At 44.8% G+C, this 14,164-nt stretch overlaps 2 protein-coding genes across 2 annotated transcripts; one reads left to right on the top strand and one right to left on the bottom strand.

The window, feature by feature from the left end:
• Nucleotides 1-944: 944 nt before the first annotated feature.
• LOC131002423 (pentatricopeptide repeat-containing protein At1g03540) lies at nucleotides 945-3,253 on the bottom strand. Its single transcript, XM_057928925.1, has one exon. It carries the CDS (start codon nucleotides 3,092-3,094, stop codon nucleotides 1,247-1,249), a length of 1,848 nt encoding a protein of 615 aa, XP_057784908.1. The 5' UTR covers nucleotides 3,095-3,253; the 3' UTR covers nucleotides 945-1,246.
• An 8,450-nt stretch (nucleotides 3,254-11,703) lies between these two features.
• On the top strand, nucleotides 11,704-13,872 carry LOC131002399 (uncharacterized). Its single transcript, XM_057928900.1, has 3 exons — nucleotides 11,704-11,926; nucleotides 12,146-13,305; nucleotides 13,465-13,872. Exons 1-3 carry the CDS (start codon nucleotides 11,704-11,706, stop codon nucleotides 13,870-13,872), a joined length of 1,791 nt encoding a protein of 596 aa, XP_057784883.1.
• Nucleotides 13,873-14,164: the final 292 nt, after the last annotated feature.

Genomic DNA, 14,164 nt, shown 5'->3' with positions numbered 1-14,164 from the left:
AACCAGAATTTCAGAGACTGCGGCGGAACTGGCTCAAAGAAGAAAAGCGGCGGCTGTGTATCAGCCTAAATGCTTATTTATGATTAGGGTAAATGATTTTAATCTTAATAGAATGGAAACATGCCACCTCACAATTTTTCACTTAAATGACTTTCACAATTTTTCACTTAAATGATTTTTACACCAAAGGTTTAAAAAGGTTACGTACGTGTGATTCTTCCCACTTTATATATTTGACAATAATACCTCTTTATTAAATCAATGACTACTTAATATGAACTATTATTTGTAAGTTTTTTTTTTGACAACATATATATACATCAGAGCATCTCAATGATAGAAAAAAAAAATTGTCACTAGTATGTGTGGTGTCACTTCCGATTTGAGGATTGGACTTAATAATCTTTTTATAGTGCAATAAATTTTAAAGTTCACGTGCAAAATGAATTAAAATAGTGCAAAATTCATTTATTATTCTCTCCGTTTATAAAGAATGTGTGGTGGAGTTGAGGGCACCAGTTTTAATAAAATGATTGAAATATATGATTAAATTATACAAGGCGTGGTATTGTGTAAATATTGAGTATGAATGAGATTTAAAATATAAGAAAGAGTTTTTAAAATGAACACTCTTTGTGGACAGACGAAAACAATAATAAACACACTCTTTGTGGATGGATGAAGCATTAAGCAATCGACTCTATATATATATTGACTATCCATTTAAAAAAAATGTATTTTTGTTAGGTCTTTGGACTTCATTTCATTTAAAAATTAGTTATGTAAAATAAGTCACTTTGATTATGTTAAAAATTAGGTCCTCATATAAGATAAAATTGAACTCAAAGTGAGATGATCCATCTCCATGCTTAAACTAAGTAGCTTCAATTCATGAACACAAATATTGAATGGAAAAGGTAAGAATCAAACTAAGTTTCATAATCTTGCAAAAAAGTTAAATCTTGTTATGAATATTTTCGCCACAAGTCTCCAAGGGGACACCAAGCGGTGCGACCTCCTGTGTGTGAACAGTGAGGTTCCGGGTTCAAACCCCACTACTCCCCCAACTCCCCCCAAGTAAAAAAAAAATTATATATTTTCGCCACATAATCCCAACTTTCCATCAAAATGATCAACACTCAAACTAACATCTCCCACAAATCAAGGCTCAAACTCCACACAAACAACAATGAAGAGAACCCAAATCATCAAAATTGCTTTCTCTCTATTCATACATAAAAAAAACTCACACATTCATGGATGGATTTGAGCTGCTTCTATCAATCCAACTCATTCCTGGCAATTTCTTCACACCTCTATCCTTCATCTGCTTCCAAATCTCATGAGACTCTTTCCACCTCCCAACACTCCTATACACATTAGCCAAATGCACATAACTCAAGTGACAATCCGGCTTCAACCCGATCAGTTTCTTAGCAACGCGCTCTGCAACACCAGGGCTCAACGTGGAACCACAAGCACTGAGCAGAGCAGCCCAAAGCGTGGGTTCATTCCCAAATCCCGAGCCCACAATCAAATCCTCGGCTTCCTCTATCTCCCCAGAACGGCCCAAGAGATCAACCATACAACTGTAGTGTTCAATCTCCGGCTTCATCCCATAGTTATTCCACATTGAGGCGAAGTACCTCCGGCCCTCGTCAACCAAGCCACCATGGCTGCAAGCAAAGAGAACTTCAATGAAGCTTATGCAGTCAGGCTTAACCCCCTCTTCAATCATCTGATCAAAAATCCGCACAGCTTCTCCGCCTCTCCCGTTCTGTGCAAAGCCACCAATCATCGAGTTCCAAGTGATCAGATTCTTCACATCCATCTTCAAGAAAACTCTATAAGCAAAATCAACTCGACCACATTTGGCGTATAGATCTATGAGAGCTGACTCCACCACGACGTCTCTCCAGCTGCCTCGTCTCAGGTACTGGCAGTGCACCTCCATCCCGAGCTTCTCAGCGGCCAAACCAGCACAGGCGCGAAGAACAGTTCCGAAGCTGTAAAGATCCTTCTCCATGCCTCTAAACACCTCGACAACAGCCCCAAATTCGCCCTTCCTGCAATAACCACCAAGCAGAGCACACCAAGAAACAGAGTTTTTCCTCGGCATTCCATCGAGAACACGGCGTGAATCCTCCAGCGCCCCACATTTCGCGTACATGTCGACTAAACTACCACCTACGAAAACATCAGCAGCGAAACCCCCCGTCGCAGCCAAGGCGTGAACTTCTCGACCCTGCTTCAACCTCTCAAGATTTCCCAATGCTGTTAGAGCGCTCCCAAAAGTGAAACAATCCGGCATGAATCCAAACTTCTTACGCATTGAATTGAACATCACCAGAGCCTCGAGATACAAATCACACCTCGTGAGCGCCGAGATCACCGAGGTGCAACAAACGGAATCCGGGTCAGGCATTTCGTCAAACAGTTTGCAGGCGGCACTCGCTTCGCCATTTCTCCCATACATATCAATCAGAGCCGCAACGATCACCTCATTACCCCCAAATCCACACCTCACCACAGCTCCGTGCAGGCATTTCCCCAATTTAAACCCTAGAATCGCCGAACACGCCTTGATCACCGCAGAAAGAGTGAAAGCGTTCGGTTCAATCCCAGCATCCAGCATTTCCAGATACAATTCGACGGATTTCCTCGATTTCCCCGCGCGAATGTACCCCGATATCATCGAGCTCCACGATACGACATCCTTGTAGCGCAATCCGTCGAATAATCTGCGCGCGTCGCTGAAATCGGAGGCGAGCTTGAAGTAGAGGGAGAGGAGGCTGTTGCCGACGAAGCGGTCGGCTTCGAGGCCGGACTTGATGAGGTGGCAGTGGAGCTGCATGCCGGCGGCGAGGTGGAGCGATCGCGTGCAGGAATGCACGACGGTGGCGTATAGTATCGGCTTCGAAACGGCATCGTGAAGGGGGGTTGAATTTGAGGAGTTTATGGAGTTGAGGAGCTTGATTGCGTCGGAGAGGGGGCCAGATTTGCAGAGGTGGATGAGCTGGGATGGTGTTTGGAGGCAGTGTGTGTTGTGTGTGTGAGACAGAGATGTGCAATGGCGTTTGAAGAAGAGTTTCATGAGAAACAAAATTTAAAAGAGAGGGGAATTAAAGAGAGTGAGAATTAGGGCTCAGCAAAAAACCCCTCCCAAAAATTTGAATATAAATCGTATCGTAGTTTACAAAATATGGCTCTGTACAATTTTTATTTTTAAATCCAAAAAATCAGAGGTATTTTTTTTTTTCCATTCAAAAAAAAAATCAGAGATATTGATCGGCTTCGATTTTATAGTTTGTAACCGACGCTAAACCAACCGTTCATTTACTGTTAAGTAAAGTATAACAGCGTCTACACAAATTTTATATATTTTGAAACTTTTAAATAAATTATAACTTATGCCACCGAATTGCAAACTACGTAGTATTTCCTCAAATTATAAAGGGATTGTATCCTGTATGTGCACCATAATTTTTAACATTTAGTAATTTTATTGTAAATTACGTCGTAACATGAATATTATGTGGAGAACTAATCCACATAAACTCCAAGTCAAAAATTCGATGATCGAAAAAAATTAGTGGGGCAAAATTGCAAAAACTGAAAAGATGATTATTTAATTCATCACATTTTAAAAATCATACTCTCTCCGTCCCAACGAAAGCGGTGCTTATTCTTTTTTGAGTCGTCCCAACGAAAGTGCTGCATTTTCTTTTTTGGTAATAATTTTACATTACAAATAATGTGGTTCCACACACCTTTACACACTTTACACTATAATCTTATTCTCGTTAAATCACGTGTCGAAAAGAAGCGCACCGTTTTCATTGGGACGGAGAAATTTTAAAATAATTCATGATTTTATTTGTTAAAACCCCGAGTTTTATCCACGTATTACAAAGAAATTTTGCAACAACAATCAAACTACTAGTACAACGACTGTTGAAACATGGTATCATCATAATGTAGAAAAAATAAAAAGAAGCCAAAGATTGTTATTGTATTTCTTATTTTTCTCATTACAATCATCCTCTGATTTATAGTATAAGTGTACGTTTGAAGAGCTACAAAGTCATACAAGGATCCCTATGATTAAGGGATTTTGGTTAATTTTTGGCTGATCTTTTGGAGGCTTGACTGCTGCTATTTTTGACTTTGTTAATATTTTCAACACTCCCCCTCAAGTTGAGTGACGGGATTTCCGATGCTCAACTTGTCGAGAACTTCTGTAAAACTCTTGGAATTGACGGCTTTGGTAAGAATGTCTGCAAGTTGGTCCTCGGATCGTACAAAGGGTAAAGCCACAACACCACTTTCGATCTTCTCTTTGATGAAGTGTCTATCAACTTCCAGATGCTTCGTCCTGTCATGTTGCACAGGATTTTCTGATATACTGATAGCAGCTTTGTTGTCGCAGAACATCTGGCATGTCTTTGTTGGAAGGAGACCCAGTTCTGAGAGTAGTCTTCTTAACCAAAGAACTTCGGTCAGACCACTTTTGATTCCTCTGAACTCTGCTTCGGCACTGGAGAGTGCCACCACCTTCTGTTTTTTACTCCTCCAAGAGACAAGATTCCCTCCAATGAATGCAAAGTATCCTGCTGTTGATTTCCTGTCAACTGGGTTTCCAGCCCAGTCAGCATCAGTGTAGGCTTGTATCTCGAGATGTCCAGTCTTCCTGAACATTACTCCATAATCAAAGGTTCCTTTCAAGTATCTCACAATTCTGAGTGCAGCTTCCATATGGTCAGCTTGTGGTTGGTGCATAAACTGACTCACAACTCCAACAGCATACGCAATATCAGGCCGAGTATGGGAAAGATATATAAGTTTCCCTACCAAACGTTGATATTTTCCTCGATCCGCCAATTCAGCTCCCTTCACAATCTGTAGCCCATGATTGACAGCCATAGGCGTCTCAGCTGGCTTGCAATATAGCATCCCAGTTTCTGCAAGAAGGTCAAGAGTATACTTCTTCTGATTGATAAAAATCCCTTTCCTCGATCTGAGTACTTCGATCTCGAGGAAGTACTTTAGTCTCCCAAGGTCCTTCATTTCGAACTCCTTGAAAAGATTTGCTTTCAACTTCTGGATTTCTTCTAAGTCATCCCCTGTTATGATCATGTCATCAACGTAAATGACTAAGCAAGAAATAAGATCACCTCGTTTCTTCAAGAATAAGGTGTGGTCTGAATTGCTTTGCTGGTACCCGAACTTCGTCATAGCTATGGTGAATCTTCCAAACCAAGCTCTGGGAGACTGTTTGAGCCCATATAAAGTCTTTTTCAATCTGCATACCTCCCCTTCCTCGAACTCATCATAAAAACCTTAGGGTGCATCCATGTATACCTCCCGTTCTTCTTCAAGCTGACCATGAAGGAAGGCATTTGTAACATCAAACTGATGAAGATCCCAATCCTTGTTTGCAGCAATGGAGAGGAGCACCCTGACAGTGTTCATCTTTGCCACGGGCGAGAAAGTTTCTGCATAGTTGATCCCATATGTTTGTGTGTAGCCTTTTGCAACCAGCCGAGCTTTGTATCGCTCAATAGATCCATCGGGTTTTCGTTTGATTGTGAAAACTCATCTGCATCCCACAGTTTTCTTCCCTTTCGGCAACCGACACTTTTCCCATGTATGATTCCGGTTTAGGGCCCCTATCTCTTTCTTCATAGCATTTCTCCAATGCTCGATCTTCAGGGCTTGCTCCGCTGTTTGTGGAATCTCCTCATCATATAAGGCTGCTTCATAGGCTGTTGCATTTTTGGACAAGTTTCCCTTGGCGATATTCCCAACTGAGTATCGGGAATTCCTCACAACTTTCTCTGGGGTATACCGTTTAGGAGGTACACCTCGATTACTCCTGGGTGGTAGCACATATCTCCCGGTATCTCCATCTACTGTATTATCCTCATGTTCTTCTTCAATGATTTGAAAAATATGATCAGCAGAATCAGAAGCCACAATTGTAGGTTCAGAAGCTCTTACCTCAGATATCAGAGGCGGAGAAGATATAGGCTCATGCAGCAGACTAGATTGTTCTGGAGCGGATGAAATATGCTCGGTGTCAAGGCTAACTTTTTCTGTTGGGTCTGCTTCCGGGCCTGGCATTGGTAACCAACTTAACAGGTCGGTCTCACTCTCTTTTTCACTCTCCCCCTGACTGTTAAGGTGGGTACTGTAAAAATATTCAGTTTCAAGAAAGTTGCAGTTCATGGTGGTTATGATTTGACGGGTTTTAGGATTGTAACATCTATACCCTTTTTGGTTAACACCATACCCGACAAACACACACTTAATGGCACAAGGAGAGAGTTTAGTCCGTTCATTCTTAGGGATATGAACGAAAACAGAACTACCAAAGACCCGGGGTTGAAGAGTGAGAGTGACAGGGACAGAGGCCAAAGTGGATAATTTTTGTAATGGGGTTTGAAGTTTGAGGGTTCTAGTGGGAAGGCGGTTTATAAGGTAAACTGAGGTTGCGACAGCTTCGGGCCAAAAATGGCTGGGTACCTTAGACTCAATCATCATAGCTCGGGTCATTTCTGATGAGGAGTGATATATGCAGAGTAGGGAAATGATGCAAATCAGAGGAATCGGCCCCACCAGCGGAACAAGTAGGGCAGAAAAAGCACACCCGTCAGAGGAATCATCCTCACCAGAGGAGTCGTACGTGCCAGAGGGATCATTCCCACCAGAGGAATATCATTCACCAGAGACATCTCATCCACCAGAGGAATGACTCTTGCCAGAGGAATCATGTTCGCCAAAGGAATCACCCTCGCCAGAGAAGTCATCTCCACCAGAGGAGCTACATCCGTCAGAGAAGCTGCTCTCGTCAGAGGAATGCTCTTCAACAGCAGAATCACTAGAAAGCGCGGGGAAGTCTCCCGCGTGAAGGCAAAGTTACCATTCTACCCTCAAACACGCAAGGCGCATGCAGCACAGATGAATTTACCGTTTTACCCCTCATTTGTAAATCTATAAATAGAACATACGTGCTCTCTTGTACTTACGCTATCTCTTATTTTCGAATACAACAACTACTTTTTTCCCGTTCTGAGTTTTCCGATTGTTTACTTTGCCTTCTCCGATCATTCACACTAGGTATAGTCTATATTTATCGCTTTGTAGATTAGGTGTTGGTTCTTTGAATCACCAACTGGCGCCGTCTGTGGGAAGGCTACTGAGTTAGGATGTGAGTTTGTGGACGCCGGCGCATGCAGATCTGAAATTCCAATCGGGTTTGCGTGTGTCGGTACCGCTTGAGCCGATAATTCGGACACCCAGATGATTTCGAGCTGCTAATTACGTTTTTCGGGTTGATGTACTTTTAATCCTTTACGATCTGTGTTTAATTATGTTTTTGGTGCATGGGGAAAGGTGGCGAAAGTCGTAAATCATGAATCGGGGGAATGTGTGTTTATTTACCGATTGATCGGTTCAATTATGGGTGAATACAAAGTTTCTTCGTAGAATCGGGATTTTATTTATAGATCTGATGTTTATACCGGTGAATTGTGGAGTATCGCTCTGTTTCTACTTGAATTGGGTTTTGGTTGACGATTTATGGGGTTTCGCTTCGGTAGAATGTTGGTCAACATTCCATTTTTGCTGCGATTGAGCTTGTGTTGTTGATTTGTGGATGTTTTTCATTTAAGGGTAATAATTGTCGTTTTTTTTCGTGTTTTTGTGGCTAATCTTCGTTTTTTATCGGTGGATTATGGGGTAATGATCTGTTTCTGTGATGATTGGGTTTGCACTGTTAATTCGCGGCTATGTTTCGACTGAGGGTGATAATTATTAGTGTGCTCCATGCTTTCTTCGACTAATCCTCGCTCTATGCCCTGTTTAACGCATTATACTACTAATCCGGCTGATTGCCATGATAACTTTGTTGTTTTTGGGTTTTCCCGATTAAAATAGCACATGATCGTGTTAATTTCGGGTTATGATGTTCGTTTTCTTGCAAAATTCCTTGCTATATATCATGCTTAACGTTTTGTGCTAACAAGCTTCTTGGTGGTTGTTCTGTTTATGTCTATCTCTGGACACTCTGTTTCTTCTGCCGGATCTTGATAAGAGTTTACAAGGGAATTTTCTGTTGTTCGGGCTCTGATTGTTCCAATCTATGCCCTGGGTTTATTTCCCAAGCATGGAGTTGTCTTAAGGGGAATTTTTTAACGGCCTCTGCGCCGGTGCTTGGAATTTCTCATATCGGGTTTTCAATCAGTAGGGGAGGATCTATCCATTTGTTATCTAGATTTCTTCTCACTTTGTTTATGTGTAGGTACTATGGGATCCTCTGATGCTCACCGCAACTTGGAGAAGGAGTTCGATTCTGCTGCTGTCACTACAGAGGTGCCTACCTCGCTGTTCAATGGCCTTCAGGGTAACCCCACTTTCACTGTGCCACCGGGTTTTCAGGCTATCTCAGCTACTCCGACAACAGGGTTGAACGTCAATACCCGGAGGTTTGCTCTAGTAACACCGGGCTCTGATCTGCCAAGTCTGACCCCCACGTCTGGAGGGGGATCGCTTAACTTCGGGCTGGCAGAGCAAATGATGGCTTTACTCAGCTATGCTAATATGCGTCAGGCACTGGGAACTCCGATGCTGTCTGTCATCCCCACTGTAGCTCCCTCGGCTGGAGCGTTCAACCCGCAGGGCACTGAGGCCCCGCCTCCCGCTGCTCAGGAGGCGAACATTTTGGCAATCAACAAACAGGCGGTGATGCCTGGGGAAATGCAAGGGGTCCCTGCTGACAGGGAAGTGGAAAGAAGACCAGAGGGGAGCCGTGTTAGGCTCAACAGTGTTGTCAGAAAGGAGAGGGTTGACGAGTCTGATAGTCAATCCGTCTCCCTTGTGTTTGAGGAAGAGAGACCGAAGGAGAAGGCACGGTTGAAATATCAAGTGTCGCAGCTGAAACACCAACTCGAGAATCTGGAAGAATCGTTGAGGGAGAAATCCCGGAGGGACGACAGGGGACAGAGGGCAGAGCGGTCGTACAGAGCAGAGAAGTCCCATCGTCCAGAGAAATCACGGTACACCGAAAGATCAGAGGAAAGGGAGCTGGAGTATTCCTCTGGCCGGCCAGGGCACAGGGCTCACAAGCGTCACGGCCATGACGCGCCAAGGGACAGAAGGGAGCAGGGAAAATACAAGGAGGACAAAAGGGCCAAGACTTCAAGGTTTCATTCCGTCAGCAGCCGTAGTCCTTTCTCTGATGATATTTTGGCAGACACTTTACCCAGGAGCTATAAACCCATTTCTCTGGATTATGATGGTACCACTGATCCAGAGGTCCACCTCAATCGGTTCGAGGGGTTGGTCACACTGCATATGTACACTGAGGGCATCAAGTGCCGCATCTTCTCCACTACTCTCACTGGACCAGCCCAGCTATGGTTCGGAACGCTCGCCCCCAATTCTATTCACTCCTTTGAGGATTTACAGACCCGCTTCTTACGTCAGTTCGCAAGCTCGCGAAGGGTGGGAAAGTCAACTCTGTCGCTGATGGATATTAAACAAGATCAAAATGAAACATTGAGAGAATATACTGTCAGATTTAACTTAGCCGCTCTGGAGGTGCCAGAGGTGGAATCTCAAATTAAGAATTGTGCCTACGTCAGAGGGCTCAAGTCGGGGCTCTTCTTCGACGAGCTACATTTCCGACCTGCAAGGGATTTCGACGATATTATGGCAAGGTTGCCAGGCTATCTACAGTTAGAAGACGCCAAGATGGCGAGAAAAGCGGAAAACGATAAACATAAAGCTAAAAGAGTTGAGGAAGCACCAGAGAGACAGAGACACCAGGACAGAGCACCATTCAGAGGGTTACCTCCGAGGGTACTGCCACCCCAAGGAGAAATGCCACCCCGACAGCAACGTACCGTGAACGAAGTCACGCGGTTTACTGAATACACGTCTTTAAATAAACCACATGATGAAATCTTTAATTTGGTAAAGGATCAACCATTCTTTCGGGCACCGGGAACCTACCGGGATGGGCCGCCACATGAGGGGCCTAATAATAAGCTGTGTGAGTATCACAATTCTTTTGGACACTACACAAAATATTGCGGACATCTCAAGCATCAGTTAGAGCTACTGGTGCGCCAGGGAAACCTCGACCAGTTCATTGACAGAGAAAATGAGGGCCAGAGGAGGAATGATCAGAGGGATCATAGGGACCAGAGGGATCATAGAGATCAGAGGGATCAGAGAAATAACCGGGATCAGCGACAAGAACAGGGGAATAATCGGGATCAAAGAAATGACAATCGGGATAATCGTAGGGAAGGGCCAGAAAGACAAGCACCTCCTCTCCCGTATCGGAGGGAAGTTCATATGATTTGTGGAGAGAATGGAACGCCCACATCAAATAGGGCTAAGAAGCAAGTGGTCAGAGCAGTAAAGTCAGGATACTACCATAAGCAGGTTATGGAGGTTACAAGCGCGGCAGAAGAGCCGATGATCACCTTTGGGGCAGAGGATCTACGTACACTAATGTACCCGCACGATGATGCACTGGTTATTATGGCAGACATTGCCGGCTGTATCGTTCACCGTGTCTTCGTAGACTCGGGCAGCGCGGTGAATATCTTATATTGGGAGTGCTTTCAAAACATGGGAATCGACGTTCATATTGAGCCAACGAATGCCCCTTTGTTTGGGTTCGAAGGAGAAATGGTCATGCCTCTGGGTTATGTGGAGTTACCGTTAAATCTCGGCACTACAGCTGCTAATAGCAAAACTAGGATGGTGCGGTTCTTGGTGGTCGACATGCCAAAGCCCTCCTACAATGTGATACTTGGCCGGCCTGCATTGATGGCGTTTAGGGCGGTGATCTCTATGTTTCACTTGAAAATGAAATTCCCCATCGAGGGAGGGAGAGTGGGGGAAGTTTGTGGTGATCAAACAGCATCGAAAGCTTGCCATGTACAAATGCTTACACATTCAGCGGGGCAGAAAAGGGAAAGAGTAACAGAGGGATCGGATGCACGGAAGAAGGGAAAGGTGGGCGAAGTGAATGCCTCGGCAGAGGAGCGCCAGGAATTGGCGGACATATTGAAAGACAGGGACACTACAGAAAAAACCGCGCTGGTGTCCACTAGTGATGTTTGCAACATGATCGAATTATTCCCAGGGAAAGAGGGTTTTCAGACCAAAATTGGATCTTCCATGAGTGATCAAGTCAGAGACGAGCTCATTATTTGCTTGCGCAGAAATGCGGATGTGTTCGCATTCAGCACCGCCGATTTAAAGGGCATTGACAGAGAGTTGGCAGAGCACTGCCTTAATGTGGATCCTAAAATTAAGCCAGTAAAGCAACGAACAAGGAATTTTGGGGCCGAGAAGGACGCTGCAATAAGAGAGCAGGTCTATGGGTTGTTGGAAGCAGGGCACATTGTGGAAGTGCAATACCCAGAGTGGATTTCAAACGCGGTGATGGTACCCAAGAAAACAAATACTTGGAGGATGTGCGTGGATTTCAGAGATCTGAACGCCGCTTGCCCAAAAGACCACTATCCTCTACCGAGGATTGACCAGCTGGTGGATGCCACTTCGGGATGCGCTTTATTATCTATGATGGACGCGTATCAGGGATACCATCAGGTTAAAATGAACAGAGGAGACATTGCCAAAACGGCCTTTGCCGTCTGTTGCGGGGTTTACGGCTAGAGGAGTATGCCGTTTGGCTTGAAAAATGCGGGAGCCACGTATCAGCGGATGATGGAAAAAGTCTTCAAGGAACAGCTCTCCAAGAATATCTCGGTGTATGTGGATGACATGCTTGTGCGGAGTATAAGGGCAGAGGACCATGTCTCTGATCTCGAGGAGGTCTTCACTGTGGTTAGAAAGCATCGGCTCATGTTGAATCCAGCAAAATGTACTTTTGGGGTCACAACAGGCAAATTCTTGGGCTACAAGGTTACCCCATCTGCAGGGATCGAGGTTAACGCAGAGAAGGTCAAGGCCATCATGGAAATGACACCACCCAGAGGGATTAAGGAAGTGCAGACTCTAAATGGGCGCATCACTGCTCTGAGCAGGTTTATATCACGGTCGGCAGAGCGCAGCATGCCGTTTTTCAAAATCTTAAGGAAGGGCACTAAATTTCTATGGACAGAGGAATGCCGAGCTGCATTTGAGGATCTCAAGGTATATCTAGCAAAGCTCCCGACTCAAACCAAGCCGGTCCCGGGAGAAACGTTGTATCTGTACATAGCAGTGGGGGAAGATGCAATCAGCTCTGTGCTTATCAGAGAGGAGGGAAGTCACCAGAAACCCATCTACTTCGTCAGCCGAATCATCCAGGGTTCTGAATTGAATTACACAGAGATAGAGAAGGCTGCTCTGGCGGTCATGGTCACGGCGAGAAAGTTGAGGCCGTATTTTTTGTCACATCGGGTAGTGGTGCGCACTGCCTTGCCTTTCAAACAAGTATTGGGGCGCCCGGATTTGTCGGGAAGAATGGTTAAATGGGCTGTGGAGTTAGGGGAGTATGATGTGGAGTACGAGCCAAGAACAGCGATCAAAGCACAAGCGTTGGCAGATTTCATCCAAGAAACAACTCGCCGTCCCGTACCGGAATTTTGGGTTGCCTTTGTGGACGGATCAGTGACAAAAGAGGGATGCGGAATTGGAGTATACATCACATCACCGGGGTATGGTACATATCAGTTTGCAATCAAATTCACTTGCCGATTGTCCAACAATGAAGCGGAGTATGAAGCTGTGGTTAGAGGGGCGCACATTTTGTCAGAACTCAAGGCCGAATGTGTCATCATCAAGACAGACTCCCAGTTAGTGGCCCAACAATATTCAGGGGGTTATAGTGTCAAAGAAGAACGCATGAAGGCGTACCACCGCAAGATCAGCGAGATGAAGGACAAGTTTATGGAATTCAAAATCGAGCAGATTTCCCGGGAAGATAATACGAAAGCAGACTTACTGGCGCGAATGGCTAGTGCAGTGGAACAAACCTGGAGTGATGAAATTATCTTACTCTGTGATACCAGAGAGATAGGGACTTCACAGGTCTTCTCCGTAGAGAACAGAGACGACTGGCGGGCTCCTATTATACATTTTCTCAAGACAGGGGATCGGTTGAACAAGGAATCTAATCAGAGGGCCCGATACGAAAATTATTGCTTGCTTAATGACCAACTCTACAAACGATCATTTACTCAGCCTTTACTAAAGTGCTTATCTCCAGAGGAAGCTAACTTTGCTTTAAATGAAGTTCATGCAGGTTGCTGTGGTGGTCACACGGGGTTCCGGGACCTTGTACGCAAAATAATTCGGGCAGGGTTCTACTGGCCTAACATCAACAAAGACGCCAGAGAGTTCGTCCGCAAGTGTGAGGCTTGCCAGAGACACGCCGAGAGAATCAACACTCCAGGGGAGCCTATGGGCGTTATGTACGCTGCATGTCCATTCGACAAGTGGGGTATCGACATAGTCGGGAAGCTGCCCACGGCACCAGGGGGCAAATGCTTTCTGCTTGTAGCGGTGGACTATTTCTCTAAGTGGGTCGAAGCTGAGGCTGTGGGGAAAATCGATGAGGTGACTGTGGAGCGCTTCATTTGGCGGAATATATGCTGCAGATTTGGCGTGCCCAGGATCATCGTTTCTGACAACGGAACCCAGTTCACTGGGCAGAGGATCGCGGATTTTTGTGATCGGATGGATATCACTCAAAGATTCGTCTCGGTAGCTCATCCACAAGCAAATGGCCAAGTGGAGTTGGCCAACAGGACAATATGTGAAGGGATCAAGAAAAGGCTGACTCAGAGCAGAGGCAAATGGGTTGAGGAGCTGGATACTGTACTTTGGGCCTACCGCACTAGCTGACTCAACTCAAACACTAGTGAATTGACTCGCAATCGTACGAGGTCAATTGCAGTGAGCAAGCTAACCCAAGTCGTCTCTCAAGGAAGATTCAACAGGGCACCTAATCGTGTCACACACAAAAAAAGCAATAAATCCTAAACACTCTAATCGGTTTCACGCTGGCACACTCTTAAACTAAAACATAAATTAAATAAGCTCTGTAAATTTACCTAGGCATGAAATAAATAAAGCATGTAAAATTATCTAATGCAGAATTTATAGAAGGCATGTAAATTATCTAGGCACAGATTAA

This window comes from Salvia miltiorrhiza, unplaced genomic scaffold (assembly GCF_028751815.1).
Source record: "Salvia miltiorrhiza cultivar Shanhuang (shh) unplaced genomic scaffold, IMPLAD_Smil_shh fragScaff_scaffold_132_2, whole genome shotgun sequence".
Taxonomy (NCBI): domain Eukaryota; kingdom Viridiplantae; phylum Streptophyta; class Magnoliopsida; order Lamiales; family Lamiaceae; genus Salvia; species Salvia miltiorrhiza.
Note: the sequence above shows the minus strand (reverse complement) of the source record. Positions and strands in the feature narration are given on the sequence as shown.

Excerpts from the sequence above, each read along its gene's own strand:
- LOC131002423 (XM_057928925.1), bottom strand. The coding sequence starts at position 3,094 with ATGAAACTCTTCTTCAAACGCCATTGCACATCTCTGTCTCACACACAC.
- LOC131002399 (XM_057928900.1), top strand. The coding sequence starts at position 11,704 with ATGCCGTTTGGCTTGAAAAATGCGGGAGCCACGTATCAGCGGATGATG. Across the intron at positions 11,927-12,145 it reads TACTTTTGGGGTCACAACAG|AGGAATGCCGAGCTGCATTT; the intron begins GCAAATTCTTGG and ends TTCTATGGACAG. Across the intron at positions 13,306-13,464 it reads ACACGGGGTTCCGGGACCTT|TGGGGTATCGACATAGTCGG; the intron begins GTACGCAAAATA and ends CCATTCGACAAG.